We start from the raw sequence: 27,152 nt of genomic DNA on the forward strand, positions 1-27,152 counted from the left end.
CGGGGGGACTTGGGGCAGAAGGGTGACTGTTACAAGTGGGCTGGGGGAGCGGTGAACTGCCGGAGGCCCTTACCCTGGGCGTCTCGGTAGTAAGCGTGGGTGACGCTGCGGAACCGCTCCTGCCCTGCGGTGTCCCAGATCTAGGGAGGGAAGGACAAACAGTCAGAAGTGGGCAGGCACTGTGCTGGGCAGAGAAAACCCTTGTTGTGGTACCAGGGGTGGGAGGTGAGAGGTTTCTTTCTTTGGTTTCTCAGGGGCCTGTGAGCGCCTGGTGACGTCCCAGATGGTGGTGGTTAACGAGTTAATGAGTCCTCCAGCTCGTCTGATGCTGTTTCCCAGAGTGGTGAAGCCCAGGGATTAGGGGTGTCCAGCCTCCTAGAGCATGTGAGGCCCGTGACACCAGGGAGGATTTGCAGCAAGCCTAAGCTTGTCTGAAGACATGGAGCTGCTGCTGCCTTTGACAGAAGAGAGGGGCCTGGGAACGGCTTTCTCTGCAGACATCAAACAAACAAAAGCCGTTTCCTCTCCTGGGCCCCACAGGAAATTACCCCAGGCTGAGGGCAGGGCTGCGGGCCTCCTGTGGGTGGGTGAAGAGCCTGGGCAGGCGCCCCTGTCCTTGAACGGCCCCCCTCCCCGACACCCCAGCCCTCCCAGCCGCTGGTCTCACCTGCAGCTTCACCCTCACACCATCCACGGTCACCACCTTGTTCTGAAAGAGAGAAGGGCAGAGGGAGAGGTGGGTGCTCAGGGTGGGGGAGGCGGCTTGGCTTCTGCGTCCTGCTGAGTCCTGCACAACAGCAGGCATCCTGTCTGGCTGCTCCCCCAGGGTGCCAGGGTGTCTGCCGAGCCCCGGAGATGTCTCCAGCCAGATCGCCCCGTCAGGGCGGTGGGACTCTGTCCCCAGGCAGCCCTCCTCTGTGGACGCCGTCTGTCCTTCTCACAACACACCAAGGCAAGGGAGCCCCAGAACGTGCCGGCCCCGCCCCTCCAGGGCTCAGCAGGGCACATGGGCCGGGCCCTGGAGGCGGGGGTGTTCCTGCCTCTTTCCTGCTTCTGTCTGCCTCTCCCAGGGCTCAGGCTCAGCACTGTGAAGAAGCTCTTCGAGGTGAGGTTCCCACCAGCATCTCAGAAACCTCAGCGGGCGGATCTGCAGGGCTGTCTTTGCCCTGGTCGCCCCCTGGCTCTTCCGCTAGGTGAAGCTTCCCCTCCTACTGGGAGGAGGCACCCGGCCTCTGAGAGCCCCGCTGCCAGGGTTAGGCCTGAGCTCTCCTGGCCCCTGGGGCTGTGTGGCGCTCAGAGCGCTCGGCAACCCCGATGCCAATCTGTTGATGCCAACCCAAGATGGGTTCGCCCCGGTGAGGGGGCAGGATGCCAGCCGCTGCTCTCTCCCTGTAGGACCAGGCCGGCTCCTCAACCTCCTGCTCTGCTGCGCTGCCCTGAGCTCCAGAAAGACCGGGCGCTGACCTCACGTCCCGGCAGCGTGGGGTGTGTGGGGGTGTGTCTGCCCTGCTCAGGGGCAGGATTCTAAGATGCAGTCTCTCATTTCTCATTCTGTAGGGGGGCAGGGAGCCCCACCAGCCCAGACGCCTCTAAGCTGGCCACCTCTAGGGTGAGCCACTGCAGACCTGAGGGGTCCGTGCAGGGGGGAGAGAACAGACCCCCCATCCCCCCCCATGCCTGAAGCTGTGACCCCTGGTTCACCGCTGGGAGGAGGAGCCTGCAGCCACCTCACCCTGAAGTCTATGCCGACGGTGGCTATGAAGGTCCCGGACAGGAAGGCCCCGTCTCTGAATCGGATGAGGAAACAGGTTTTGCCGACGCCCGAGTCTCCCAGAAGCATCACCTAGGAGGTGGGGGCAGAGGCAGTTAATGGGGCACTGGGGCGAGATTCTGGGCTCCCAGGGAGGGCCGGGGAAGGATGCTGAGCCCCAAGGGGGCGTCTGCTTCTGGAAAGCCTGCTGCCTCCTGCTCTCCCCCACTCTCCTGGGCTCCCGCTGGCCTCCCAGCTGCTCCCTTGGACCCTCCTGTCCTCATCTGGCTTCCGGGATGTCCGAGTTGAGACCCCAGAACCAAGAGGTCCCCAAATGTGCTTGGTGGCCCCGAGTACAACCACATTCCGTGCGTCTAGATTCTGGCCCCCTTTGCCCTGCTCCACGCCATGCCGGGATCCCATCCTTTGCTGTGTGTTCCATGCCTGCTTGCACACATGGGCGGGGTCACGGTGCCAGAAAGAGAAGCATTAATATTTCAGCCAGGGATTCCTACCCAAGGGAGGGTATCAGGATCTGAGGCGGGTAGGCCTCTGTCAGTTGCCAAGGCATATTCTAAAATTGCTCGCGTTCCAGTGTTTTATTTTTGGTCACCTTTATTTGGAAGTTCCTAATGACATTTTCTGTTTGTAAAAGCCTTGCGTGAATTAGGGAAGGCTGAAATTTATACTAAGGTGGAGAGACATTTGGCCTGAAATGCTTTCTGCAGTAACCTCCCAAGCGGGACAAGTGGTATGCAGGGGGGGTTGGGGGGCGTACTGTCTGGCCAGTCTCTGCTCCTCTCTGCTGGGGGTGGGGTGGGGTGGGGATGGGGAGGGAACCCCTCTGTCCTGTCACTCCTCAAACTCAGAGAACAGGGGTTGGGACCCAAAGCTGGAATTTTTTCCAACTGGCTGAATAGATGCTTAATGGGTGGAGCAGGGACTAAGGTTTGAGATCTTTTGGGGGCCTTGACCTTGACCATGGAGCCTAGAGGCTTTCCTGCTGTGACCATGGGGTATGGGATTAGCTAACCTGGTGACAGATGGGCAGTTGAGCAAAAGGTGCATGAAGGCTGGGATCCCAGCTTGTACGTGGGTGACTGGGGGACTTTGGGAAGATCCCTTAACCTTTCTGTGGCAGTTTCCACAGTGGTTAGAAGGAAGGATGGATGATTTCTTGGAGTCCTTTCTAGAGTCTGTTAGTGGCTAGGGTCAAAAATGTTGGCATGAACCACCTGAGATTCTGGAAGCATGGCCCAGGGGTGGGGGCTGCCTGCCTGTGGCCTCATCCTTTCTAACCCTTCCCAAGGAGCTTCCACCAGGCTCCTCCTAGACCATCCAGGACTCAGTCTCCTTGGCAGGCCTCAGGTATGAAGGGGGCTGGGGCCAACTCTCCACAAAAGCCCACTTGGCCCAAGGGACAGACGGTGGGCTGAGGGCTAGAGAGCTCTTTGGAGCCTGCATGGCTCCCTGGTTCCTGGGTACCAGTACCTGATGGGGCAGGAGGGAGAGAGGGAGGGAAGGCAAGCACCTGTGTACTTTAGAGACCACAGCTGCCTTGAGCAAGCGATGCCAGCCACCCACCCAGCCAGGCAAGTCCACCAAACACAAACAGTTGCCCAGCCTCGCCACCTCCTAGGCAAACACCCAGCTGGCTGGTCAAGCAAGGTCAGGCAGTGCCCCATGGCCCAGGACTGGTTCTCAGTGGCTCCCCCTCCCCTGAACACACTGGGGGCCCATTTCCTGCCTGCAGCCCGCACCGGGGACGCCTATCTCAACGGCTCTGGGCGGGTGACTTGTGGACTCGCTTCCCCTGAAAGAAGGGGGTGGGGGTGGTGGAGGGAGGAAAGCAAGGCACAGAGAAAGCGGGTCTCCTTCAAGGTCATGCCGCAGGAGACAGGCCGGCCCCTCATCACCTCTCCCCGACCCTGCGGAGGAAGATGGAGGCTCTGGGCTCCCTCTTTCAGAGATCCCAGTACCTGTCTGCTCCCAGAGTGCAGAGGAAGGGCAGACAGCTCAGTGTCCAACAGCAAACACCCCTCTTTCCTCCAGGGCCACCCACAGAAGGAACCAGGCCCAGAGAGCTGACTTAAACTCTCCCAGGTTGGGGTACCAGTGCCTAACCGCTCCCATCATTCTCAGGGTCTAAAAATTCCCAGGTGAGTCTACTGTTCTGGCTAGCAACATTCTCCCAGAAGAAGGCGTGGGCAGCTGGCTGCAGGGGTGGGAGGGGAAGGGGTCGCACCTGGGGGCAGCTGGGGTCCTAGTCTACCCTAGGAGGAGGGCATTAACACGCACGTTCCCCCGCTGTCAGGGGGCGTCCCTTCGGAGTCTCTCCCAGCGCTTGGGGGTGCCTGTGCCCTGGGAGAGTTGCAGGCTCAGGGGCTAGCGAGAAGCCCGGGATTCCCCGGGCTCGCACTGGCCGAAGTGAGGCAGAGGGAAATGGGGCTGGGGTCCTCCGGGGGTGGGGAGTCACCCAGTACTTTCTACGCTCCTCTCCCCTCTCCCAGATCCCTGGACGTTGGCGTGGGCCCCGGGGGCTGTCTCGACCCTCCCCCGCTTACTCTGAGAAGACCCGGGGGTGAGGAGGGGCTAGGGGGTGGAATGGGATGAGTCCAAGGCAGACGCAGCCAGAGAGGAGCTGGGGCCCGGAGGGTCTAGGAGCGAAGGGCGCGGGGAGGGGCCGCCCCCAGAGCCGGCACCGGAGTCCCCAGCGCTGGGCGCGGGGCCCACCCACCTTGCCCGTGAGATCGTGGCTCGGCCCGCAGGGTGGGGAGCGCTCGAGGGCCTCGCCATCCCGGGTGGCTGCGGTGCCAGGCGTGCCCGTCATGTCCCTGGACCAGAGGTGAGCTGGGGCCCGCGGCGGCCGAGGGACCGGCAGGAACCGCCCCGCCTGAAGCTCCGCCCGCTTCTTCTCCCCTCCACCGCCGGGACCCCGACAGGCTCCTCCCTCCGTTCTGCCACCTGAACAACGCTGGCGGGGAGCTGGCTGTCCCGCGGGGGCGCGCAGGACCGCAGAGTCAGCTCTCGAGGGGGCAGGAAGGCCACTAGAGCCGCAACAATCGGAGGGTGTAGGCCAAATCCAGCCTAGAACCGCTCCCCAAGGTCGCCAGCTGCCAGGGTTAGGGTCCCACGGAGAGCTGTCCCTGGGGACCCCGCCTTCTGGGGAAGGTCTGGCATCACTGGGACCGCGGGCCGGCGCCCGGGTTGTGGCTGCCCAGCGCGGCCAGCAGGCGACGCCCGAGCTCCATCCGGCCCGCGGTCCACAGGTGCCTGGCGGGGGGTGGGTTGGGGGCGGGGTCCGGGGAGCCTGGAAACGCCCCTGGGCCGCGCTGTGCCGGGTTCGAGGGCACGCCTGCGTTCTGAGCTCAGATCACAGACAGTTTCGCTTTTGCTAGTCGCCCTAGCTCGACGCCATCCGAATGTAACTGTGTGTACCGACCGATGGGCATTCACTCTGCAGCACACTTGCTTGGGCCCCCGGCCGGTGCCTGGACTTTGACACTTCCCCTGTTCCCCGGCCGCCCCCCCCCCCCCCCCCCCACCTCTTGGGCTGTGCCCAAAATGTCCCCTGCCGGGAGAGCCTTCCCAGGCAGCCTTCCCGGCACACTTCCCAATCCAGGTGCTCTTCAAGGCAGGACTAGCCTTATCCACGTGTGGCCCTCCCTTCTGGCACCTGCTGCTGCTACTGCTGCTAAGTCGCTTCAGTCATGTCTGACTCTGTGGGACCCCATCGACGGCAGCCCACCAGGCTCCCCCATCCCTGGGATTCTCCAGGCAAGAACACTGGAGTGGGCTGCCATTTCCTTCTCCAATGCATGAGAGTGAAAAGTGAAAGTGAAGTTGCTCAGTCCTGTCCGACTCTTCAGGACCCCATGGACTTCAGCCCACCAGGCTCCTCTGCCCATGGGATTTTCCAGGTGAGATTACTGGAGTGGGGTGCCACTGCCTTCTCCCCTCTGGCACCTAGTAGGTCTTAAAGTCTGGCACCAAATGATTTCATAGAGCTGTGAATCAGTTTGAACTGAGTCTCCAGGACCTCCCAGGAACCCCGCTGCTCCTGTTGACAGAGACTAAGAGTGTGTCCAGGGGTTGCCCAGAGCAAAGTTCAGGGGCCCTGGCCTGGGCTAACCATTCAGTTCAGTTCAGTTCAGTTCAGTCGCGTCCGACTCTCTGTGACCCCATGGACTGCAGCGCGCCAGGCCTCCCTGTCCATCACCAACTCCCGGAGCTGGCTCAAACTCGTGTCCATTGAGGCGGTGATGCCACACACCATTCAATGACCTGATCCCAAATCCTACATAAGTGCAGTCAGGTTCCCATGGGACAGGGTGAGCACTGTACAGAGGGCCTGGGTGAGGGGCACGTAGAGAGGCAGGGGCCCTGAACCTCTTTACCGAGGTATGGGGGTGAGGGGCAAGGGGCAGGCCTGGCTTACGGGTGGCCAGAATAAGCCTCATGGGGACTGCGTGTACACCTGCTTCCTGCCCTGTAACTTTAGGCGTCACCTGGAGCTATTTTCCATGGGGCATTGTTATTTTTGTTTTTGGCCTCAAAGTGCGGCCTGTGGGATCTTAGTTCCCTGGCCAGGGATCTAACCCATGCCCCTTGCTTTAGAACCGTGGGGTCTTAACCACGGCACCACCAGGGAAGTCCCAGGGGCCATTTTCCGGAAGTGGGTGTGCCACGACCTCCTACCACATGGACCCCGCTGATGTGCCCTCTTGCCTGCTATTTGGGTGTCATAGGCGCTGGTCGCAAATAACGCCCCAGTCCATTCAGTGTCCTGAGGGCTCACACAGGAACCCTGCAGGCGAGAGGGTTTCAGCCCGAGAGGGTGATGACTGAGGAGGAAGGAGAGGGGGGATGTGGTCTGGTCCTCTCTGGCTTTCCTCTGCCAGCCAGGCTGATGTGGGTTGCATTGTGGTTCCCCCCTCCCCAGAGAGAAGCTCAAGTCCTAAGCTCTAGTAACTCAGAATGTGACCTTATTTGGAAGTAGGGTCATTGCGGGTATAATTATTTAAGAAGAGGTCTTAGAGGAGAGGTTGTTGTTGTTTGGTTGCTAAGTCATGTCTGATTCTTTGCAACCCTGTGGACTGTCGCACACCAGGCTTCCTTATCCTTCACTATCTCCTGGAGTTTGCTCAAACTGTCCATTGAGTCAGTGATGCCATCCAGTTACCTCATCCTCTGTCGGCCCCTTCTCCTCCGGCCTTCAATCTTTCCCAGCATCAAGGTCTTTTCCAATGACTCAGTTCATCGTATCAGGTGGCCACAGTATTGGAGCTTCAGCTTCAGCATCAGTCCTTCCAATGAATATTCAGGGATGATTTCATCTAGGATTGACTGGTTTGCTCTGGACACGGTGGAGAAATACAAGCGCTGTGACGCTGCATCTCCACTCTGGGTGGGCTGGCGGCAGTGGGGCATGAAGCCCACAGATGTGGCCGAGAGGCCCGGCTGGACTCCTCTGGGTGGTATCTGTGGCCTGCCATGTCTGGGGCCTGTGGGCAGTGTGGCGTGCAGAGGATGTCACACGCTGTCCTCTGGGACACTGCAGCGTCAGGTGGGGTATTCAAGGGCAGCCTCCAGGGAGGCGGAAGTGAGGGCGGCATCAGGGACTAGGGGGTTCAGAACTAGGGGGTGCTGGGCAGGGAGGTGTTGCCCCAAAGGGAGGACGCATAGCCCATTCAGAGATGGGGAGTGTCTTTAGACTGGAGGGGTGGTGGAGAGAGTGGATGGAGGACACAGCCTCTGGGGAGTCCAGCCTTCCTGACAGCCTCTCTAGCGTTGCTGGAGCAGTCTGCATCCCCCCGAGTACTCACACCAGGCACACGTCACCCCACCCACTCCTAGCACCTTACCACGGACACACACACACCCCTCACATGACACACACCCAGAGACTCGTCACACCCCATCACAGACACTTCACACTCAGACATGCACATACCTGTCACCCCGCCACAGACACCAGACAACTCACACCACAGACGCACAACGGCTCACACCCCAAATACACACCTTACATCATGCACACACCTCACGCACACCCCTCAAATCACACACACCACCCAGGCCACAGAAACACACGCCGCTCATGTCATGCACACCTCAATTCAAGTCATGTAAGTACCTCAAGTCATTCTACATGCACTTTTATCAGTGAGCACAGGCGCACTTCATATCATGCCGTAAACACACAATGCCTTACCCCTTCCGCAAACACACACATCTTACATTCCCCGAACACGTCTCACCACTTCACGGTCACAGACATGACTCAACACCACTCCCCAACATGCACCCCACATCACTGCACAAACACCCTCCTCACTCACCCCCACATCACACCTTCCCTAGAGGAAGAGATCACCCTCTGAATACAGTGTCTCTCAATGACCCCAGCCCCTCTCATCACCCCCAAGTCCAGAAGGCACACACCCCACACTTCACCCCTAAGCGATCTCCCTGCCCTCCTCCTGTACACAAGTCAGCCCACAACCCCACATGATCTCCAGTATGGAAGTGATGATGCTGCGTGACACCTCATGGTGTTCAGAGGAGGGCCTTTGTGTGCAGTGAGGAGATGAAGGACTCAGCAGAGTGGGCGGCAAGAAACCCCCAGAGCTGGGGGAACACCTCCATCAGAGTCCGAGGTGCCTGACCACAGGTCCCCACATGTGTGTGGGTGAGCTTGGGATCCACGACTGCAGATAAACTGGAGGTTTTTAGGTGCATTACCCGTGTGTTTGAAAGCCACCGGACTGAACTGCGCCAGACCTTGGCTGGCAGAGGACGGATTCCAGCTTTATTGGAAGGAGGTAGATGAGCCACTGATGGTGCTAGGTGGTGGGGAACAGGCGAGGCTTTAGGAAGCTGAATGTTACAGTTGTGTTCAGGCAAGACTGGAGAGTTAGGGGACATCGAGACATCACATAGCCAGGAGACCTGACCAGGTTGGGAGGGGGCTGGCTGGGGAGACTGCCGTGTGAACCCTGTGGGTGTCAGCACCCCAGTAAACTCATCCGCAGGATTCTGCCGCCAGTTTGGTGGAGCTGATGACAGAGGAGTTGGAGAAGGCTTTGCTTTGAGAGCCATCCACCCAGACCTGGGCAGGTCCCACTCCCGGAAGCAATGAGCTCAGAGGTTCTGGAGGGGGCCTGGGGGCAGATCCCAGTGGTCTTCCCACTCACCTCTGTCTCCTGTATTTATTGTTATTATTACTAACTTTTTTTTGGCCGTGCGGCAAGTGGGATCTTATTTCCCCAACCGGGAATTGAACCCATGTCTCCCGCAGTGGAAATGCAGAATCCTAACCACTGGACCACCAGGGAATTCCCCATCTCTGTCTCCTTTAAAGTGAAGGTCAAGGACTCCTCCTCTCTCCTGCTGCCCAGGCTCCACTCAGCCTAATGAGCTGGGTCAGCAGGACACCCACCCACCCCCACCAGCTACCAGAAATTCTGACCACAGCCAGGGCTGACCACAGGACATTTGCACGTGGCCAGCTCATTGGAAAAGACCTTGATGCCGGGAAAGATTGAGGGCAAGAGGAGAAAGGGGCGACAGAGGATGAGACAGTCAGATGGTATCACTGACTCAATGGACATGAGTTTGAGCAAACTCAGGGAGATGGTGAAGAACAGGGTAGCCTGGCATGCTGCAGTCCATGGGATCACAAAGAGTCAGACACGACTTAATGACTTAACAACAACAAGCTGTCAGCAGTGTTTCAAGTTAATGTGCAAACAACAGGTGGACAGGCGAGTGTCTGGCAGCCCGGCTCTCTGGGGCCCCCCAGACCACTGATATTGGGAGGAGACCCCCATGTCCTCCAGCCTCTGTGTTAGAGGATGTGGGAGACTTCAGCTGCTGGGCAAAGATCCAGCTGGTCTGAGCAGAGGGTTGGAAGGAGACCCGTCTCTGGGAAGGAAACGAGTGGAAGGTCCCTGGTGCTAGCCAGAGGAGTGGGGAGGGCCTTGTGGAGGAGACGGACGTTTTCTCAGTGACCACTGCAGGCCTCTTTGTGTGGAGCTGGGCAGTGGCGTCCGGCCCAGGGTCGGCCACGTGTCCTCCTGTCACAGGCTGTCATCACTGCGGCCAGTGTGGGCTGAGGGGTAGGGTGTGTGCCCAGTTTGCTCCGAGGCCATGCCCGTGACCCGGGAGACCCCAGACTCAGGCCTGAATCGGGCCCGCAGGCCCTCACGCAGCAGAAGCTGCCCGTGGGTTTGTCCTGAGGTGCGAACCGGGCCGAGCGACGGCCAAGGCCCAGGAGGGAGGAAGGGTCTGGCCCGTGTGCTGTTGGCCGCTCCCTTTCCTCCTTCTCGCACGGGCAAGTCGCCTGGCTTTTCTCACCGGGCCGGTGGCAAACGTTGGAGGTCCCGCCCCTGTGCCTCTGAGGAGCGGGAATCAGTTTTCTCCCCAGCCTCCAGCGCATCTCTGCCTCTTGCCCTCTGACACGCGGGAGGACGGGGATGGAGTGAGTGAGGAGGGTGGCTGTGGGCACACACGTGCCCTGCTCACTGAGGGGCAGGTGATGCGGGCCCGCGGTGGAGGACGCCTGGCACCCCTTTCCTGGTCGGCTTCCTGGCACCCTGGTCCGAAGCCTGGACCCGCCCCTGCTGGACTCAGCCTCGCCCCTCGCAGCACTGGGAGCCTTGGGTGTTGCTTTTTCAGGCTGAGCTTCAGGCCCAGGCGCATACCCTGGCCAGTCTCTCATTTCTGCTCCATCATGGTCCCTTGCCTTCTGCACGGGGACCCAGTGGTCAAGTCCAGATTCTGGGGGCGTTCCCCTCTCTCTTCCCACCAGCATGGTTCTGCTGTGTCCCAGCACCTCCCAGACCCAGTGCTCTGTTTGGTCCAAGAGGCTGGCCTTTCAAACACCCATGCTGCCCAAGAAATGACATTGGTCCTTCTGCATCTCCGGATACTAGGATTCTGGGGACCCCTAAAGAAGGCCCTTTTGTGCCTGCCACCATCCAAGAGAGGGCCAAAAAGCTTTCCAAAGGCTTCCCCAGGATTCAAAGTCGCTGCCAGCCACTGGCAGGCATAGTGAAAGTGGAGAGAAATAAGGATGTGGGCTAGAAGAAGCGCTTTGTGGCCTGCAGAGGGGCTAAGAATAGATAAAACCTGAGGATGCTTCCTTAATCTGAGCTTATCCCCCATGGTGTGTCCAGGGAGAGAGAGAGTGCAAAAACCTGAACTTTAATCCTTGACATGCCAGCGCCCTAGGACCCATAAGACAATGCCAAGTTTGGACATGTGTATAGCATTTTTTTTGATATGGACCATTTTTTAAAGTTTTATAAATAAGTTAAAGTCTTATAAAGAGCTTCTCAGGTGGCACTAGTGGTAAAGAACCCACCCGCCTCCAAATGCAGAAGATTAAGAGAGACAGGTTTGATCCCTGGGTCAGGAAGGTCCCCTGGAGGAGAAAATGGCAACCCACTCCAGTATTCCTGCCTGGAGAATCCCATGGACAGAGGAGCCTGGTGGGCTACAGTCCATAAGGTCGCGAAGAGTTGGACACGACTGGGTGACTGAACAGCAACATAAAGAATTCGGTACAGTATTGCTTCTGTTGTTTTGTTCTGGTTTCTTGGCGCAAGGGATGCGGGACCCTAGCTCCCAGACCAGGGATCGAACCTGCACCCCCTGCATGGGAAGGCGAAGTCTTAAACATGGACCACCAGGGAAGTCCCATGGACTTATGTGCAACTTTTAAGCTACCTCTTTGCCTCTCTGGGCTTTCTCTTGCCCTGTATCTATGTCAGGATGCTCCCTTGCCTTCTAGCTGTCTTTGGTCATGGGGAGTCCCAGAAGGAGATGGACGGGGAGCCGGAGGGGAGCAGCGTGGGGCAGGGGACAGTTTACTGCCCTGGCTGCCTCCTGGGTGGGCTCCGACGGTGGCTGTGTTCCACTGCTGGGGTCAGGCCAGCCCTCTGCACACAGCCCTCTGTCCCTGGTTCTGCTGACCATTCCCTCTTCTCTTTCTTCAGACCTGGGGTGGGTTGGATGCCATTAAACTGCCCAAGGGCCCTGCCACATCCCTCCTGGTTTCCCCACACCCTGCCTGCACCTCGGCCAGTAGCCGTTTTAGTAAACCCCCTGAATGACCCATTGCGAATGTCCACCTGTTTCCTGCCAGGACCCTGTCAGAGGTCCAGCAGGGCCCCCGAGCCCAGGAGTGCTTACTGTGAATCCGATTCCCACGGTGGCTGAGAAGGAGCCCGGAACGAACTTGCCCTGGTCGAACTGAACCAGCAGGGATGTCTTCCCCACGCCGCTGTCCCCCACCAGGATGGTCTGAAAAGGAGCAACAGGGGGCTGAGCGCCTGCGAGTGTGGACCGGGCGGCTGAGAGTGGGACTGGGCTGTGGGAGTGGGCTCCTTCTAAACACACATACACATGTGCACGCGCACACACACACACACACCCAAACTCTGGATTTCCTGGTGAAACCACTGAACACGGCAGGAAAGCAAAAGGAAACCTTGTTTCAACCCAAGTTAATCAGTATCTCCGGTGACCTTGAGAATGTGCCTCTCAGACTTCCAGCCCCCGGGCATCGCTGACTGAGGTCCCGCTGCTGCGCTCTATGGTCTGTCCTTGAACCTTCCTGCCCTTCCTCCTTTACCTGGGGACAGACCTGGGTCAACCACGAGCTGGCGCTTGCCAAGGACATCTGCCAGGTTCCCAGGTGGCGCTGTGCTGGGCTCAGTCGCTCAGTCGTGTCTGACTCTTTGCAACCCCATGGACTGTAGCCTGCCAGACTCCTCTGTCCATAGAATTCTTCAGGCAAGAATACTGGAGTGGGTTGCCATGCCCTCCTCCAGGGGATCTTCCTGACCCAGAGATTGAACCCAGGTTTCCCATGTTGCAGGCGGATTCTTTACCACCAGTGATAAAGAATTCACCTGCCAATGCAGGAGACAGAATCTTGGGTTCGATACCTGGGTCAGGAAGATCCCTTGATGGAGGGTGTGGCAACCCACTCCAGTATTCTTGCCTGGAGAATCCCATGGACATAGGCTACAATCCATAGAGCTGCATAGAGTTGGACACCACTGGACTGACTTAGCACGCATGCATGCAAGGGCATCTGACATCTGCTTCTGCGGAGACTGAATCCAATATTGCTGCAGCTGTTGACCTTCGAGATGCCTAGAAGGGAGTTCAGGGTGAAGAATGAGGCACTATGTGCTCCAGAAAAACTGGTGGAACAGGTCTTTAGATAGATATTTTCAGGATTTGATTTCATGACCTCAATCCTTGCATCTCTTCATATCTAGAAAAGCACTAAATCCCTTCATGGTGACATCGGCTCCTCGTAACTAGCAGAAAAATACCTTTTGTAAAATAGGCGCTCAATTGCACGAACTCCCCCTTGACCAAAATCACACATATTGACCTTCCCCCACTGCTTCCTTGGAGCAGTCTCTCAGAGCTACCTGGGGTGCTGTCTGCCAGGTTGCAGTCATTTTGCCCCAAATAAAACTTAACTCACAACTCTCATGTCATGCATCTTTTTAAAGTCAACACCTTCATCGCAGTCTGACTGCTCTCCCTGCCTCTTCCACCCCATTGCTCTCATAGGTGTTTCTCCCAGTAATATCCTGGCACTTTTTTTTGGACCACACTATGAGGCATAGTGGATCTTAGTTCCCCATCCAGGGATCAAACCCTCATTGGAGGCTCAGAGTCTTAACTGCTAGACTAGTTGGGAAGTCCAAAATCCCTCAACATTTACTAACCCTTTTGGCATCTGCTTCTTGGAACACCTGTGTTAGGGGTCTCCCTATGGGAAAGTCTGTAGAATGAAAAAAATGAGGACATCTGAATATATACGTTGGGAAGAATTTGCACTTGGCCTTGGGGAGGATAACATTTCAAAGGGACGCGGAGTCTGGGAAAGAAGGGTCTGGCTACTTCTGTACTTGGAGGAAGTAGTGGAGAGAATTACCTGGAAGTTCAGGTGTGATATCTGAAAGAAAATCATAAGCGATAGGGAAGAAAGAAGCATGCACTCAGAGGCTGATGGCCAGTGGATCCTCAGTGAATGAATGGTTGGTAAATACCTTAGTTTCAAAGTGGACAGTGGCTACTGTCCAAAGGCAAGCATTCAGGGTCACTGGAAAGACTTGGGAGATGCCGGCTTTAGCTCAACTTACAAAGCCATAAAGATACAAAGAAACAAACATGAAACACTATAAAGATGACAGGGCCTCCTTGGGTCAGAGCATGGCGCCAGCACTGTTTGCTCTGACCATGGCACTGAATCACTAGCAGGGGTCATTCGTGATGTGGCCTTCTATGGTCCCTCAGTCCCCCTTCCCGAACCGAATTCTATTCAGTTTTTATTTCCTCCTGGAGAAGGAAATGGCAACCCACTCCAGTACTCTCACCTGGAAAATCCCAGGGACAGAGGAGCCTGCTAGGCTACAGTCCACGGGGTCACAAAGAGTCAGACACCACTGAGCGACTTCTCTTTCTTTTCCTTTATTTCCTCCCTGGTGAAAAGGCTCCATTTGTTTGTTGTGGGCAGTGGCTTTAGTAATTTACATCTCAAATCTAACTTCCTCAAACTGGAAGAAGTCCTTCCTGAGAGAATATTCCAGAATGTGAGGGGTCAGTCTGTCCATTTGCATCCACCTCTTTTACTAAAGGATAGGACAGATTCTTATTCTTTCTGCCCTTATCCTTGTTCTCTCCAGGGTGAAGAGTTATCATCACCTTCTCCTTTCATGTGAAAACAGTTCCCTCTTCTTGGGAGCTTCTTTCTTCTTTCTGATTCGGTGAGGACACAGTCCAGGGTGATGTGGTTCAGCATTTCAGATCCAGCGGAATTCTGCCCGGAGGCAAAGGCGGGATGATGCTCTTGGGGTGGTCTTTTTAAAAACAGCAACTTCATGAAGATGATCATGTCAGGAGTCAATTGATGATGGTGGCAAACTTTTTTTCTGGGCTACTATGGTGAGCTCAGAGCTGATCAATTTAGAAATTGGATGATTGCCCCTGAAATCCAGGACCACCTTCATGCCTGGTCTTTGTCTGCCTGTGCCCCACCCCATGAAATAAGTGGTCCATGGAGCCAAAGACTTGTGTCCCCCCAGAGACTATAGTTTGCTCCAAGCTTACTGCTAGTGTTGCCTGAGTAGTGGCCAAGGGGTGGCTGTTTGCTGGGATGTGGACAGAGCTTGGGTGTGAAGCCTGGGTGTTCACACACACTCTCTCCTGAGGACCTTGGGGTGTGGAATGTGCGGGAGTGGGGAGGGCAGGGGATCGTCTTTGGACGGTGGGCTGAAGACTAGAAGACGTCTGTCATTAGGCTGCTACGTCTCGGTATAGAACTTCTGAGAACGATACATTCAAATCTGGCTTCTGGGTTGGTAGGCAGGTATTTTTGTCAAGGTAGGAAGGTTAGATGCACTTTTTTTTTTTTTTTTTGGCCATACTGTGTGGCCTGCTGGATCTTAGTTACCAGCATGCACGTGTGCTAAGTCGCTTCAGTTATGTCCAACTCTTTGTGACCCTATGGACCGTAATCTACCAGGCAACTCTGTCCATGGGATTCCCCAGGCAAGAATACTGGAGTGGTTTCCCATGCCCTCCTCCAGGGGATCTTCCCGACCCGGGGACTGAGCCCACATCTCCTGCGTCTCCCGCACTGGCAGGTGGATACTAGTGCCATCTGGGAAGCCCCTTAGTTACCAGGTCAGGGATCTAAACTGTGCCCCCCTGCAGTGGAAGCATGGAGTCTTAACCACTGGGCCACGAGGGAAGTCCAGATGCATTTGATTTGATAGATTTAAAGAAAATATTTGTTTACTTATTTGGCTACACTGGGTCCTGGTTGCGGCACTTTCCTTGTGGTACAACGACTCTCTCGCTGTGGCTTGCAGGCTCAGTAATTGCAGCCCACAAATTTAGGAGCTCCGAGACATGTGGGATCTTTAGTTCCCCTACCAGGGATTGAACACGAGTCCCCTACATTATAAGGTGGATTCTTAACCACTGGACCATCAGGGAAACCCTGATTTGATAGACTCTTTTCTTAGCTTGCTTTAGACTGTTAAAATAGCGAGACATATGGTATATGGGCTGCCATTTGTATGCTAGCTCTGGTCCCTCAAATGTTAGGGAGGGGTCTGGCTAATCTATTACCTTAATGCACAAAGGAGTATCTCCACTTAAAGCTGCCAGTATTTTCCTGAAGTTTCTCTAGGTGGGCTCCAAATTTCACTGCTCAGATAAGCCAGATGTCAACCTCAGATCTAGATTTTCCAGGGCACCTCCCCTTTTTGGGAGCATCTATGAAAGGTTAATTAACTGTGGTTGTGATAGAAACCTCTGTGTCAGCTTCACCACCGTTAGACAAATGTCTTTGTTCTTTCTTCTTGTCATTTTGTTTATGTACCTATTCGTGCCTCATCCACATCCAAAAGGGATCTGAGGTGGTTTACAGCAAAACCCATCATAGATGGCTCAGTGGTGAAGAACCCGCCGGCCAGTGCAGGAGATGTGGATTCGATCCCTGGATCGGGAAGATCCCCTGGAGGAGAGCATGGCAACCCATTCCAGTATTCTTGCCTGGAGAACCCCATGGATGGAGAAGCCTGGTGGGCTTCAGTCCATGGGATTGCAAAGGGATGGACACGACTAAGCATGCATGCATGCACACCACTATACCAAGGACAGTTAATGATGCCGCCTGATTATGCCTGGCATAAATTCCCCAAAGTGAGGTTGGGTTTTTCCTGTGTCTGAGCATTACATTTGGTTCTGGATTTCCTGGAAGTCAAGACGAAATGGGAAGCCAGACGGAGTGTGTGGTACTTTATTGCCAGGAAAAATGCCTGAGTCCTTTCAATCTGTGAGTATTTTTCTCTTGGCGTGAGCTGCTGAGAGGAATCTCTTGTGTGGATCCTTACCCAGGAGGTCCTGAATGACAAGATGGGCATTTGTAATTTTGCAGAAGACGCAAAGCTTTTCCTCCAGCTTTTGTATCGATCTTTGCTAAAAGCTGGGCCTGACATCTACTCGCACTTCCGTAGAGGCCTCTCAATGGAGCCGGGCTAATGGTGTCTAAATACATTGCTTTCCTGTGATTTCATGATTCAGGGGCACATTTAGAAAACCAAGATGAATGGAGTGGTTACCGTGGCTCTTTCAGTGGTTCTTAGCTACCTTTTATTTTTTTAACAAGACAGGAAATTCAGATGCCATAAAGAAAAAGATCGATAGATCTGATTGTATAGGAAAAAAAAATACTCTGGTCATTAGAAGATACAGCAACAAAATCAAATGAGAAATGACAGAGGGAAAATATTGGCAAGATGGACAGAGGATCCTGGTGGGCTGAGGTCGTGGGGGTCGCAAGGAGTCGGACACAACTGAAGCGACCAACACAGCACAGCACAGCCCATGCGAGGTTAAGGGTTAAACACCTAGTAATACCAAGAGCTCTCGAAAGTTCTCAATAGAAACATGAGCAAAGGTTATGGGTAGAGAGACTTGATGAGCATTTCATATAAACAGACACACGCCATATGTGATCTTTTGTGACTGATTCTTTTACTGAGCGTACTGTTTTTGAGGTTCATCAATGTGATAGCATGTAGCAGTAGGTTATAGCATGTAGCAGTAATTAATTCCTTTCTATTATAGAATAATATTCCATTATATGACTATACCACAATTTGTTTTTCCATTTGTCAGTTGGTAGGTATTTGGGATGGTCCCACTTTTTTGGCTACTAATAAATAATGCTGCTATGAACATCTATATACACATTTCTGTGTGAAGGTATGTTTTCATTTCTCTTGGGTAGGTATGTTTGTTTTAGGTGTCAACATGGCTAGGCTATAGTTCCTGTTATTCAATTAAACACTAATCTAGATATTGCTATGAAGGCATAATTTGGATGTGGCTAACATCTACGACCAACTTCTGCTTGCAAAGGTACACAAGACAGGTGTACAAAGCCACTCGTTGTAGCGTTTGTAGAAGCAAGTAGTTCTGCTCTTGGGACTGGTGACTGGTAAGCCTTCGATAATCCACAGCTGCCTTATCCAGTTAATTGAAAGATCTTAAGAGCAACGTTGATCTTCCCCTGAGAGAGAAGTTCTGTCTCAAGATTGTAGCACTGGCTCCTGCCCAAGAATTTCCAATCTGCTGGCCTGCCCCACAGATGCTGGACGTGCTGGTTCCCACTGTTGCATAAGTCAATTCCTTAGACGAAACCTCTCTTTATACATAGATCTCCTACTAGTCCTGTTTTTCTGGGGAACCCTGACTGATAAAAAAATAATATAGAATGGTTTTCTAAAACTTTGATTATGGTCAACATTGGCTGAGACTTGGGGAAGCAGGCACACATGCATACACCATTGGTGGGAGTCTACACTAGGGCCTTTTGGAGAGCAATTGACAATATCTATCAAAGTTACACTGCAGATGGTGATTGCAGCCATGAAATTGAAATATGTTTGCTCCTTGAAAGAAAAGCTATGACAAACCCATACAGCATATTAAAAAGCAGAGGCATTACTTTGCCAACAAAGGTCTGTCTAGTCAAAGCTATGGTTTTTCCAGTAGTCATATATGGATGTGGGAGTTGGACTATAAAGAAAGCTGAGTGCCGAAGAATTGATGTTTTTGAACTGTGGTGTTGGAGAAGATTCTTGAGAGTCCCTTGAACAGCAAGGAGATCCAACCAGTCCAGCCTAAAGGAAATCAGTCCTCAATATTCATTGGAAGGACTGATGCTGAAGCTCCAGTATTTTGGCCACCTGATGTGAAGAACTAACTCATTGGAAAAAACCCTGATGCTGGGAATGACTGAGGGCAGGAGGAGGAGGTTGGATGAGGACAGAGGATGAGATGGTTGGATGGTATCACTGACACGATGGACATGAGTTTGAGCAAGCTCCAGAAGTTGCTGATGGACAGGAAAGCCTGGCGTGCTGCAGTCGATGGGGTTGCAAAGAGTCAGACGTCACTGAGTGATTGAGCTGAACTGAACTGATCAAAGTTACAAATGTAATTTTTTTTCCACTCCACAGTTCTAGGGCTTTACTTGCAAAAATGCACCAGGATATATGTACAGGACTGCTCACTGTAGTGTTTGTAGGGGCAAATAATCCAGCAGTTGGGACTGGTAAAATGAACTCTAGAATTTACATGAAATGCAATATTGTGAATGATAAAAGAATGAGGAAAATCTGTATGTGCTGTTTGGAAAAAACTATATTATTAAGCAAAAGATGAAGGGGCAGAGAGGTTTGCTTGTATGATGACTTATGTGTACTTCACTTAGATACATATTCTAGTTATGCATAAGCTTTAAAATCTACTTTAAAAATTTTTTGGCCACACCACGTGACATATGGGATTTTAATTCCCCAACAAGGGATTGGACCTGTGCCTCCTGCATTGGAAGCTTGGAGTCTTAACTACTGGACCACCAGGGAAGTCCCTGCATAAGGTTTTTTAAAAAGAAGCAACGGAGTCTGACAATGGTTACCTTTGAGGTTCTGGACATGGTGAGGTGGGGTTGGAAAGGAGAATTTTCTTTTTCAGTTTATCTCTCCCACACTTAAAAAACTCTGCTTCTATTACATTTTAAAGAAATGTTAACTGGGATTATTTCAAAGTGGGCATTATTGGCTTTGTTTACTTTTTGAATTTTTCTGTATTAAAAATCCCTAATAAATGTAATAAACTAATTGATGAAGTAAAGTCATACAGGAGTGATCCTTTACTTAACCTGGGATAAACCACTTTTCTAAAGAAAAGAACACAAAATTGGTAATAGAAACACATACTTATTTATATTCAACAATGGTTGTCTCTGGGGTGGGATTAGAACCGATTTACCAAGCACTCTTTGGGTTCCTCTGTATTTCATTATTCTTCAACAATCAATACACATTACTTTTGCAATCTGAAGAAGACTGTAGTCTGCAAGTCCAATGTGACCAAGAGGAGTTTTTGGTTTTAGTCCCTGGAGGCATTTCTACCAAAAAGAAACATGAGTTGGTTCTGTTCTCCAAACCTTTAAAACCATTCTTGCTGGATCTTAGTTTCCCGACCAGGAATTGAACCCAGGCTTTTGGCAGTGAAAGCCCAAGTCCTAACCACTAGACTGCAAGGGAATTCCCTAAAACCAAACTTCTTGATGATATTTGTTTTATAGGACATCTTTTCTCAAAGGAAATGGTGTTGTTTGTGATGGAAATCTGTTGAGAAGTGAGTGATATGAACTCATACTTTAGTGTCTCCTCCTGATTTCTGGAATAACTTTGCATTTCTGCAGGAAGAGATAAAAGACAGGTGAAGTATAAACCTGAAAGTGAAAAGCGATTTTCTCAGGGTGATGAGATGAAGGCAATTAAATCCTTTTTTTTTTTCCCCAAACTTATCAGTATTTCACAATTTATTTTCTTGCAATGAACATGTATTGCCTTCTTAGCTTAGAGCAACTTATAGTTTTGAATCACAAGCCACGGATGACTTGTGGTCCAAGGACTATTCTGATCTGAACCACATTAGAGGGAGAGGTGAGGTCGGGGGTGTTGAGATAGCAGGGGCAGGACAGGCTATCTGTAAAGAGCTACAAGGAAAAGTCAAAAGGGCAGAGGGGACTGGAGTGAACAGAAACCACCCGGCACCTAAAGCCGCGGAGGGGAGAATGAGGCCGCCGCCGCGTGGATCTGGATTTTGTGGGGTCGTCTTTTAGTTTTCGATTACCACAATCATGCTGCAATGAACTGTCCGAAGCTCAGGGGTATGTAGCAAGTTTGTGAGTCAGTGGTTTAGTCTGGGTGGTCTTTCTGGCCTCAGCTGGGCTCCCTGGTGTGTCTGGGAGTCAGCGGGCTGTTGGCCAGAGCAGCGTGGCTCTTGATCCGCGTGTCAGCCTGGTGCATTCTCAAGGAGGAAGTAGAGGAACACGAGAACAGAGGAAATGCTGGAGGCCGCTGCGGGCTGGGCTTGGGAAATGGCACACCATCACTTCTGCTGCATTTTCTTGGGCAAAGTAAGTCCCGAGTTTGATCCAGACTCAAAGAGAGGGGAGGAGTCTCTTCCTTTTGTGAGAAGAGCTCTGGGGTCAAGCGGTAGAGACCCGGGGTAGGACCATTTATCCCAGGCCTGAAGTTCGTACAACGTTGGAGGCCCTTTTTAAAAGGATCCTGGGACTTCCTGCTGGTCTAGTGGCTAAGGATCTGCGCTCCCAACCCAGGGGCCCAGGGCTCGATCCCAGGTCAGGGAACTAGATCCCCCATGCCTGCCGTAACTAAACATCTCAGGTGCAGCAACTAAGACCCAGCACAGACAAGTAAATAAATAAAAAGGGAAAAAGAATCCTGAAATATGAATACAGAATTTGATATAGGGGCCTGGGCAAGTGAGCGGTGCTGACATTTAAGTTCCATCAGATTCGTGGCCTCTTCCTCACTTTCACAAGGAAGTGAGAAGCTCGAAACCCCAGTGAAGGGAGCCATTGTCATGCCGGTGGCAGAGCTCAGAGGGAGACCCGTTCAGCCCAGGGCTGGCGCCTGGATTCTGGGCAGCTGTCTGCTCTGGTCCCATGATGTCTGGCTAAGCACCGTTTGCATTTGCTCCTCCACTGAGAGGCTTAGTTCCTTCAGGTCCACTTTGGTTTAGGCTTCGGTTTTGTAATTTTCCGGTGGGCCTGGCAACTGCCATCCCGTGGACCTATTCCAGAGTGGGAGAGACCCAATGAAACTGGCCCTTTCGATACAGGGGCTCCTCCCCCTGCCTGCGTGCTGTCGCTTCAGTCGTGTCCGACTGTCTGCGACCCATGGGCTGCAGCCCGCCAGGCTCCTCTGTCCGTAGGATTCTCCAGGCAAGAACACTGCAGTGGGTTGCCGTGCCCGTCTCCAGGGGATCTTCCTGACCCAGGGATCGAACCCGTATCTCTGAGGTCTCCTACATTGCAGGTGGCTTCTTTGCCACTCGTGCCACCTGGTAAAGATCCTGAAAAGACTGAGTCCAGAAAAAGACTGTAGTTTGTAAGCCAATGTGATCTAGAGAGGTAGTTGAGCAAGTTTCTGTTCTTAGTCATCAGGACAACCTGACGATTGCATCCACACACACACACACTACACACACACTGCACGCGTGGACATGAATTTGAGCAAACTCTGGGAGATCGTGGAGGACAGAGGAGCCTACAGTCCGTGGGGTTGCGAAGAGTCGAACGCAGCAACTGAACAACAGCGCCTGTGCACGCCTAGCACTAGCACACCCAGGACAATGCACACAGGTAACACAGCTCCCACGCGTGGGCCCAGGTACAAACATGAACACACCACACGTGTGCCCATGCATACGTGCACACGTGACACATTCACAAACACAGGTGCTTCAGAGCAGGGGCACCGCAGAGGACCCGTCCAAACCCTTCCTTCACACATGGAGATGTGGGAGCCCAGCGAGGTGATGGACTCGTGCAGATGTCAATGGCCAAGCCAGGAGGAGAGCCTCAAATGGGTCATGGAAGACACAGGGCTCCCAGAATAGCCTGACACTCTCCTAGTCCCCAGAGGCATTTGTGTAGAGGAACAGACTCACCGGCACTTAGAGACTTTCAGAGAATTCTCTCTTTTCTTGACATGGACCACTTTTAAAGTCTTTATTGAGTTTGTTATAACTTTGTTTCTGTTTTATGGCCATGAAGTATGTGGGGTGTTAGCTCCTTGAACAGCGATTAAACCTGTACCAGCTGCATTGGAAGGTGAAGTCTTTCTTTCTTTCTTTTTAATAAACTTTACTGAGGTATAATTTATGTACAATAAAAGCCACACATTGTAGGGTATAAGTGAAAGAGTTTTAACAAATGTATATACCAATGTAATCACCACCCCAATCAAGATACAAAAAAATTGGTACCTTCCCTGCAAGTGTGGAAGATGTCTTAACCTCTGGATCACCAGGGATGTCCCCAGAGAATTCTCTTTTGTTGATTCCAAGCAGAATCTCTGTTCTTGACCCAGGAAGGCCCAGGATCAGAGGGTCAGGACACAGGCTGAAATTTGGAGCAGCTCAGAGACTGTTCACTTCTTACTGACTGTGCCCGAGAAAGGAAAGATCACCCCACACCCCTCAAAGCATGTGCCCCTTGCTTTCCAAGGTGCCCCATCTTACTTAACTCATCGGTCATTTCCCCTGGAAGCCAAATGATGTCTCCGTTTGCTGAGGCCAGATGTCTCTCAGGATAGCTATTCACGGTCACGGGCTGAGGCTGACTCTGCTGAGCAGTAGGGTAGGGACGGAGGCTGACCAAGTTTTCACTCTGTATCACTGACCTGACTTGACTGCCTGGAAGGATGTAATGTGAGAAGCCAATTCTGGCCACATCCTGGAAAACCCTTGTTTATCAGCTGCTGCATTTTCCTCTGCAAATAACCCTCCCGACACCTAGTCACTCCTGATAAGGACATGAGGGGCTCAGATCTCTCCTTGGGACTCACTCGCTCCTGAGACATCACCAGGTACGTGTGATACACCGTAAAACTGGCTCCAGGAACAAAATCCGAGGAAGGTCTGATCCTTTCCTAATTTCTGGGCTTCATCCCAGGTCTTGCTGGGATTCTGATAGGGGAAGGGGAGGGAAGGATGACAACTCTGACAACACAGATTTGTCAGAAAGGGGGTCAGACGGGGGAAACTGGGGGGGTGCATCTTTTATTTCCACTGCATGAGGTAGTTATTACAAAGTGTGTGTCGAGGGGGTGAGGTGCTGGGGTGAATAGCCATGAACAATGAGCTGGTTTCTTCAGGAAGGTATACTGACAAGTTTCTGGAGGATTCAGACTAGAATCGATATTCACGGATGCTTGCCTTGTAAGCTGGGCACAGTGATAAGAGTTTCTGGTATGTTCTCAGGACAGAGGCCCCTCTTGTCCACTGGACCAGGAGTTCCCTGATCACATATTCCTACTCTTTGAGCCCTTTTCTTTTAGTAGGTAGTCTGTTTTAATGAATTAATTTACTTATTAAATTTTTTTTTTTTGGCTGCCCCATGAGCCGTGTAGGATCTTAGTTTCCCAACCAGAGATTGAACCCTGGTCTCCTGTACCGGAACCTTGGAGTCTTAACCACTGCACCACCAGGGAAGTCCCAGTCGTCTGGGTCCTGACACTTCCTCACCCTCTCCTTCCCATCTCTGGTCTATCTTGGAATCTAGAATCTCTCCCGTGACTTTGGCCCAAGCCCCCCTGTGAATAAGTAGAATTCCTGAGCTTCCGGGCTCCTGAGCATTCAGCTATGCCTGAAATCCCGCATGTAGGCCATTGTGTCCATCAGTCTTGGCTCTCCACAACTTCTGCCGTGGTACCAGGCTCCCCCAGCCCAATCTTCCCACCAGGGGAGAAGGACTGAGGAAAAGCTGCTCAGACCCAGCGGGTCTGCAACCTTCAAGGCTGAGAAGGAGCAGAGTTCTCCTTTTAGAGAACCCGTCGCGGCTCCGGCCAGGGAGGTATTTCTCAAAAGCGCATTCACGATCGCTTCTTGCATGGCCTTGAAATTTCACCCATCCCACCTCCTTCCGCTTTTCATCGTGTTCGCCAGTGGGAAAGGGCCGAAGGAGGAAGTGCAAGAGTGAGAGTAAGCGAAAGCAGAAGGGCTGGAAGCGCAGGAGGCTGCCGCTGGTTCTCCTTGACACGCTGCGCCCGAAGCCGTGCGAAGACAAAATGCACCTGCTGCTGCTGTTCTGCCTCTTCCTCCAGCTTTCAGGTGAGCAGGGCCCGGGTCTGTTTGCCCACGGAAAGTTGATGGGGCAGGAGGAAGTGGTGGGCAGAGGAAAGAGGGGGCTCAGCAAGGCCTCCTGCTGAGGCGCCAGCTCTGTTTCTGGGTAGTTCCTCCCAGCCATGAGCCTGTGGGTTTCATCCACTCAGCCCTGCGCTCAAGGTTTCAGGGTCCACACGGCCAACGCAGAAAGGTAGAGCGTGGTCTTCACAATGAAGCCAGCACCAGGCATCACTCCTGACCCCGGGGGCTGATCCTTCAGAACGGACGGACTGGGGGCCGACACTGGTGGGGGAGAAGCTGAGGTGCCCTGGTTGCTCAGGAGAGATGGGGAGTATGCACCCCTGCTCCCACCTTCCAGAAAGTGTTATGAGCACGGGAAGGCTCTGGAGAAGAGGTGAGGGTGAAGGGGACCTGGAAGGAAGGGAAGGAGGGGATTTGCCTGATGGAGTGGAAGAGCTGGTTCTAGGCTTTCGGGGAAGAAGGAAATAGAATGGAAAGGTTGAGAGAAGGTAAGCTTGGTAGGATGAGGAGGAAAGGGGGGCTAGGATATGAGCAGAGACAGAGGGTTGAAGTCAACTTGAAGTTGATGGAGACCTTTTTGTTTTTTTGGCCATGCCACGTGGGATGAGGGATCTTAGTCACCCAACCAAGGATCGAACCCATGGTTAAGACTTGTTAGAAGTGCAAGTCTTAACCACTGGACTGCCAGGGAAATCCCATGGGTATCATTTTGATTAAAAGTCAAGGGGATTTTCTTGGCTTTGACAGAGCTCAGTGTCTGAGCACCTTCTCTCTCTAGAGTCAGCCTCTTGTTGATCTCACCTCCTCTCTGAGATGACTCTCATTTTTGTATCCCTAGCCTGGACATCTCTCTGAACTCAAGAATCTTCTATCCAGCTCTCCATTCGACATCTTCACTCAGATGTTGACATTTCATTTCATTTTTTTTTTTTTTTGTCCACGCCATGAGCTGTGGGGTCTCAGTTCCTGGACCAGGGAAGGAACCTGGGTCCCCACAGAACCTCAACCACTGGACCGCCAGAGAAGTCCCAGATGTTGACATTTCAGATGTGGCCTGACCACATCTCCTCCGTCAAATTCCTTTCTCTCCCATCTTTGGGTTTGGCAACTCCGTCTTTTCAGGTGCTCAGGCAGAACCCCAGGGGCATCCATCACTTCTCTCATATCTCATAGTGATCTTTTGAAATGTAAGCCAGATCCTTTCTCTTCTCTGGTCAAAACCGTCCAATGACCTCCATCCTAGAGTACAAATCCAAAGTCCTTACAGAGGCTACCGGATGGTACCATCCGGGTCTCCCTCCACACCACCTCCCGGTCTCATCTTCCACTCTGCTTCCCCTGGCTCAACCCACTCCAGCCATCCCAGCCTCTCAGATGTTCTTTGAACATGCCAGGCACACTCCTGCCACAGGCCTGAGGCCCTTGATGTTCAATCTGCTCTGTGCTCTTCTTCAGAGAGCCAAGCCTCCTGTCCTCACCTCCTTCCCGTCTTTGCTTCTCACTGAAGCCATCATTGATGACCCTAATGAAAACAGCCATTCTCTGGACTTCCCTGATGGTCCAGTGGTTAAGATTTTGCACTTCCACTGCAGGGGGCTTGTGTTTGACTCCTGGTTGGGGAAATTCCACATACCACGTGGTGTGGCCAAAAAGAAGAAGAAGAAAAAAGCAATTCCCTTGCATTACTTTTCTCCACGGTTTATCCTCTCCCTCCCAGCACTTTGATAGAATATAAACTTCAGGAGGACCAGGATTTTTGTGCTGTTCTGCAACAACTGGTGCAGTTGAGACAAATAGTGAGCATTAGTTGAATGAGTGAATGCATCTAATGGACAGGGAACAGTACAATTGCTGTAATACCCATCCCATCCCACCCACCGAATCTTTGTCCTTCAACTTGCGTATAATCAAACAATTGAGGCTGTTAACATTACCTGGAGAGGACATTGCTCATGGGACTGTAAAATTGTACAGCCCCTTTAGAAAACAGCTTGACATTCTTGAGAATATTAAACATGTGGTTACCACATGAGCCAGCAATTCCACTCCTAGGTATATATCCAAGAGAATGGAAGACATATGTCCATGTAAAAAATGTGTATGCAAATGTTCATGGCAACATCGTTATAGGAGCTAAATAGCAGAAACAGTCTAAATGCTTGTCAACTGATGGATGGATAAATTAAAACTTGGTGTACCCATACCATGGTATACTAGTCATAAAAATTAATGAGATACTGACACGTGCTACAATCTGGATGAATCTGGAGAACATTAAGCTTGGTAAAGAATCCAAACACAACAGGGTGTATGTTGTATTATTCCATGCATATGAAATGTCTAGAAATATGTAACTTCATAGAGATAGTAGACTAGTGGTCTCCAGGGGCTGGGGAGCGGGTCGGGGGAGGGACCCCTTCATACGGGGTCTCTCTTAGGGTGATGGCTATGTTCTGGAATTGGTGGTGATGTTTGTACTGCTTCGTGAGTATCTCACAAAACTGCTGAACTGTACAACTTAAAAGGGTGAATTGCATGATGTGGGTGTTATATCTCAATAAGAAAATAATCAAAGAGCAGAGAGAAGAGTTAGGAGCAGTTATGG

General features: G+C 52.5%; 2 protein-coding genes and 1 long non-coding RNA gene across 9 annotated transcripts in view; 2 read left to right on the forward strand and 1 right to left on the reverse strand.

Moving 5' to 3' along the window:
* RAB37 (RAB37, member RAS oncogene family) overlaps positions 1–27,152 on the reverse strand; it is a 65,536-nt gene that overhangs the window by 3,677 nt on the left and 34,707 nt on the right. The window contains exons 1-4 of one of the 3 annotated variants that reach the window (XM_020872751.2): positions 4,488–4,580; positions 1,733–1,843; positions 668–709; positions 74–140 (exon numbers count right to left, since the gene is read on the reverse strand). In XM_020872751.2, the coding sequence (XP_020728410.1) occupies positions 74–140; positions 668–709; positions 1,733–1,843; positions 4,488–4,580 (313 nt within the window). Of the gene's footprint in view, positions 1–73; positions 141–667; positions 710–1,732; positions 1,844–4,487; positions 4,634–11,947; positions 12,059–27,152 lie in introns of those variants that run through there. The other 2 variants (XM_070480019.1, XM_070480020.1) reach the window with 2 other exon arrangements.
* On the forward strand, positions 77–13,261 carry LOC110124251 (uncharacterized). 2 transcript variants are annotated; one of them, XR_011492477.1, is made up of 4 exons: positions 77–1,105; positions 1,558–1,850; positions 3,803–3,909; positions 5,373–13,261. It is a non-coding gene; the product is annotated as an uncharacterized lncRNA (long non-coding RNA). The 2 variants fall into 2 exon arrangements; XR_002309729.2 differs by lacking the exon at positions 5,373–13,261 and adding an exon at positions 4,261–4,782 and having other exon boundaries at positions 78–1,105.
* Positions 23,175–27,152, forward strand: part of CD300LD (CD300 molecule like family member d) — a 121,609-nt gene continuing 117,631 nt past the window's right edge. Inside the window, exons 1-2 of one of the 4 annotated variants that reach the window (XM_070480010.1) lie at positions 23,175–23,268; positions 24,347–24,511. In XM_070480010.1, the coding sequence (XP_070336111.1) occupies positions 24,469–24,511 (43 nt within the window). In that variant the 5' untranslated portion in view covers positions 23,175–23,268; positions 24,347–24,468. The remainder of the gene's footprint in view (positions 23,269–24,346; positions 24,512–27,152) is intronic. The other 3 variants (XM_070480013.1, XM_070480014.1, XM_070480011.1) reach the window with 3 other exon arrangements.

The sequence above is a fragment of the Odocoileus virginianus genome, chromosome 17 (genome assembly GCF_023699985.2).
Source record: "Odocoileus virginianus isolate 20LAN1187 ecotype Illinois chromosome 17, Ovbor_1.2, whole genome shotgun sequence".
NCBI lineage: Eukaryota > Metazoa > Chordata > Mammalia > Artiodactyla > Cervidae > Odocoileus > Odocoileus virginianus.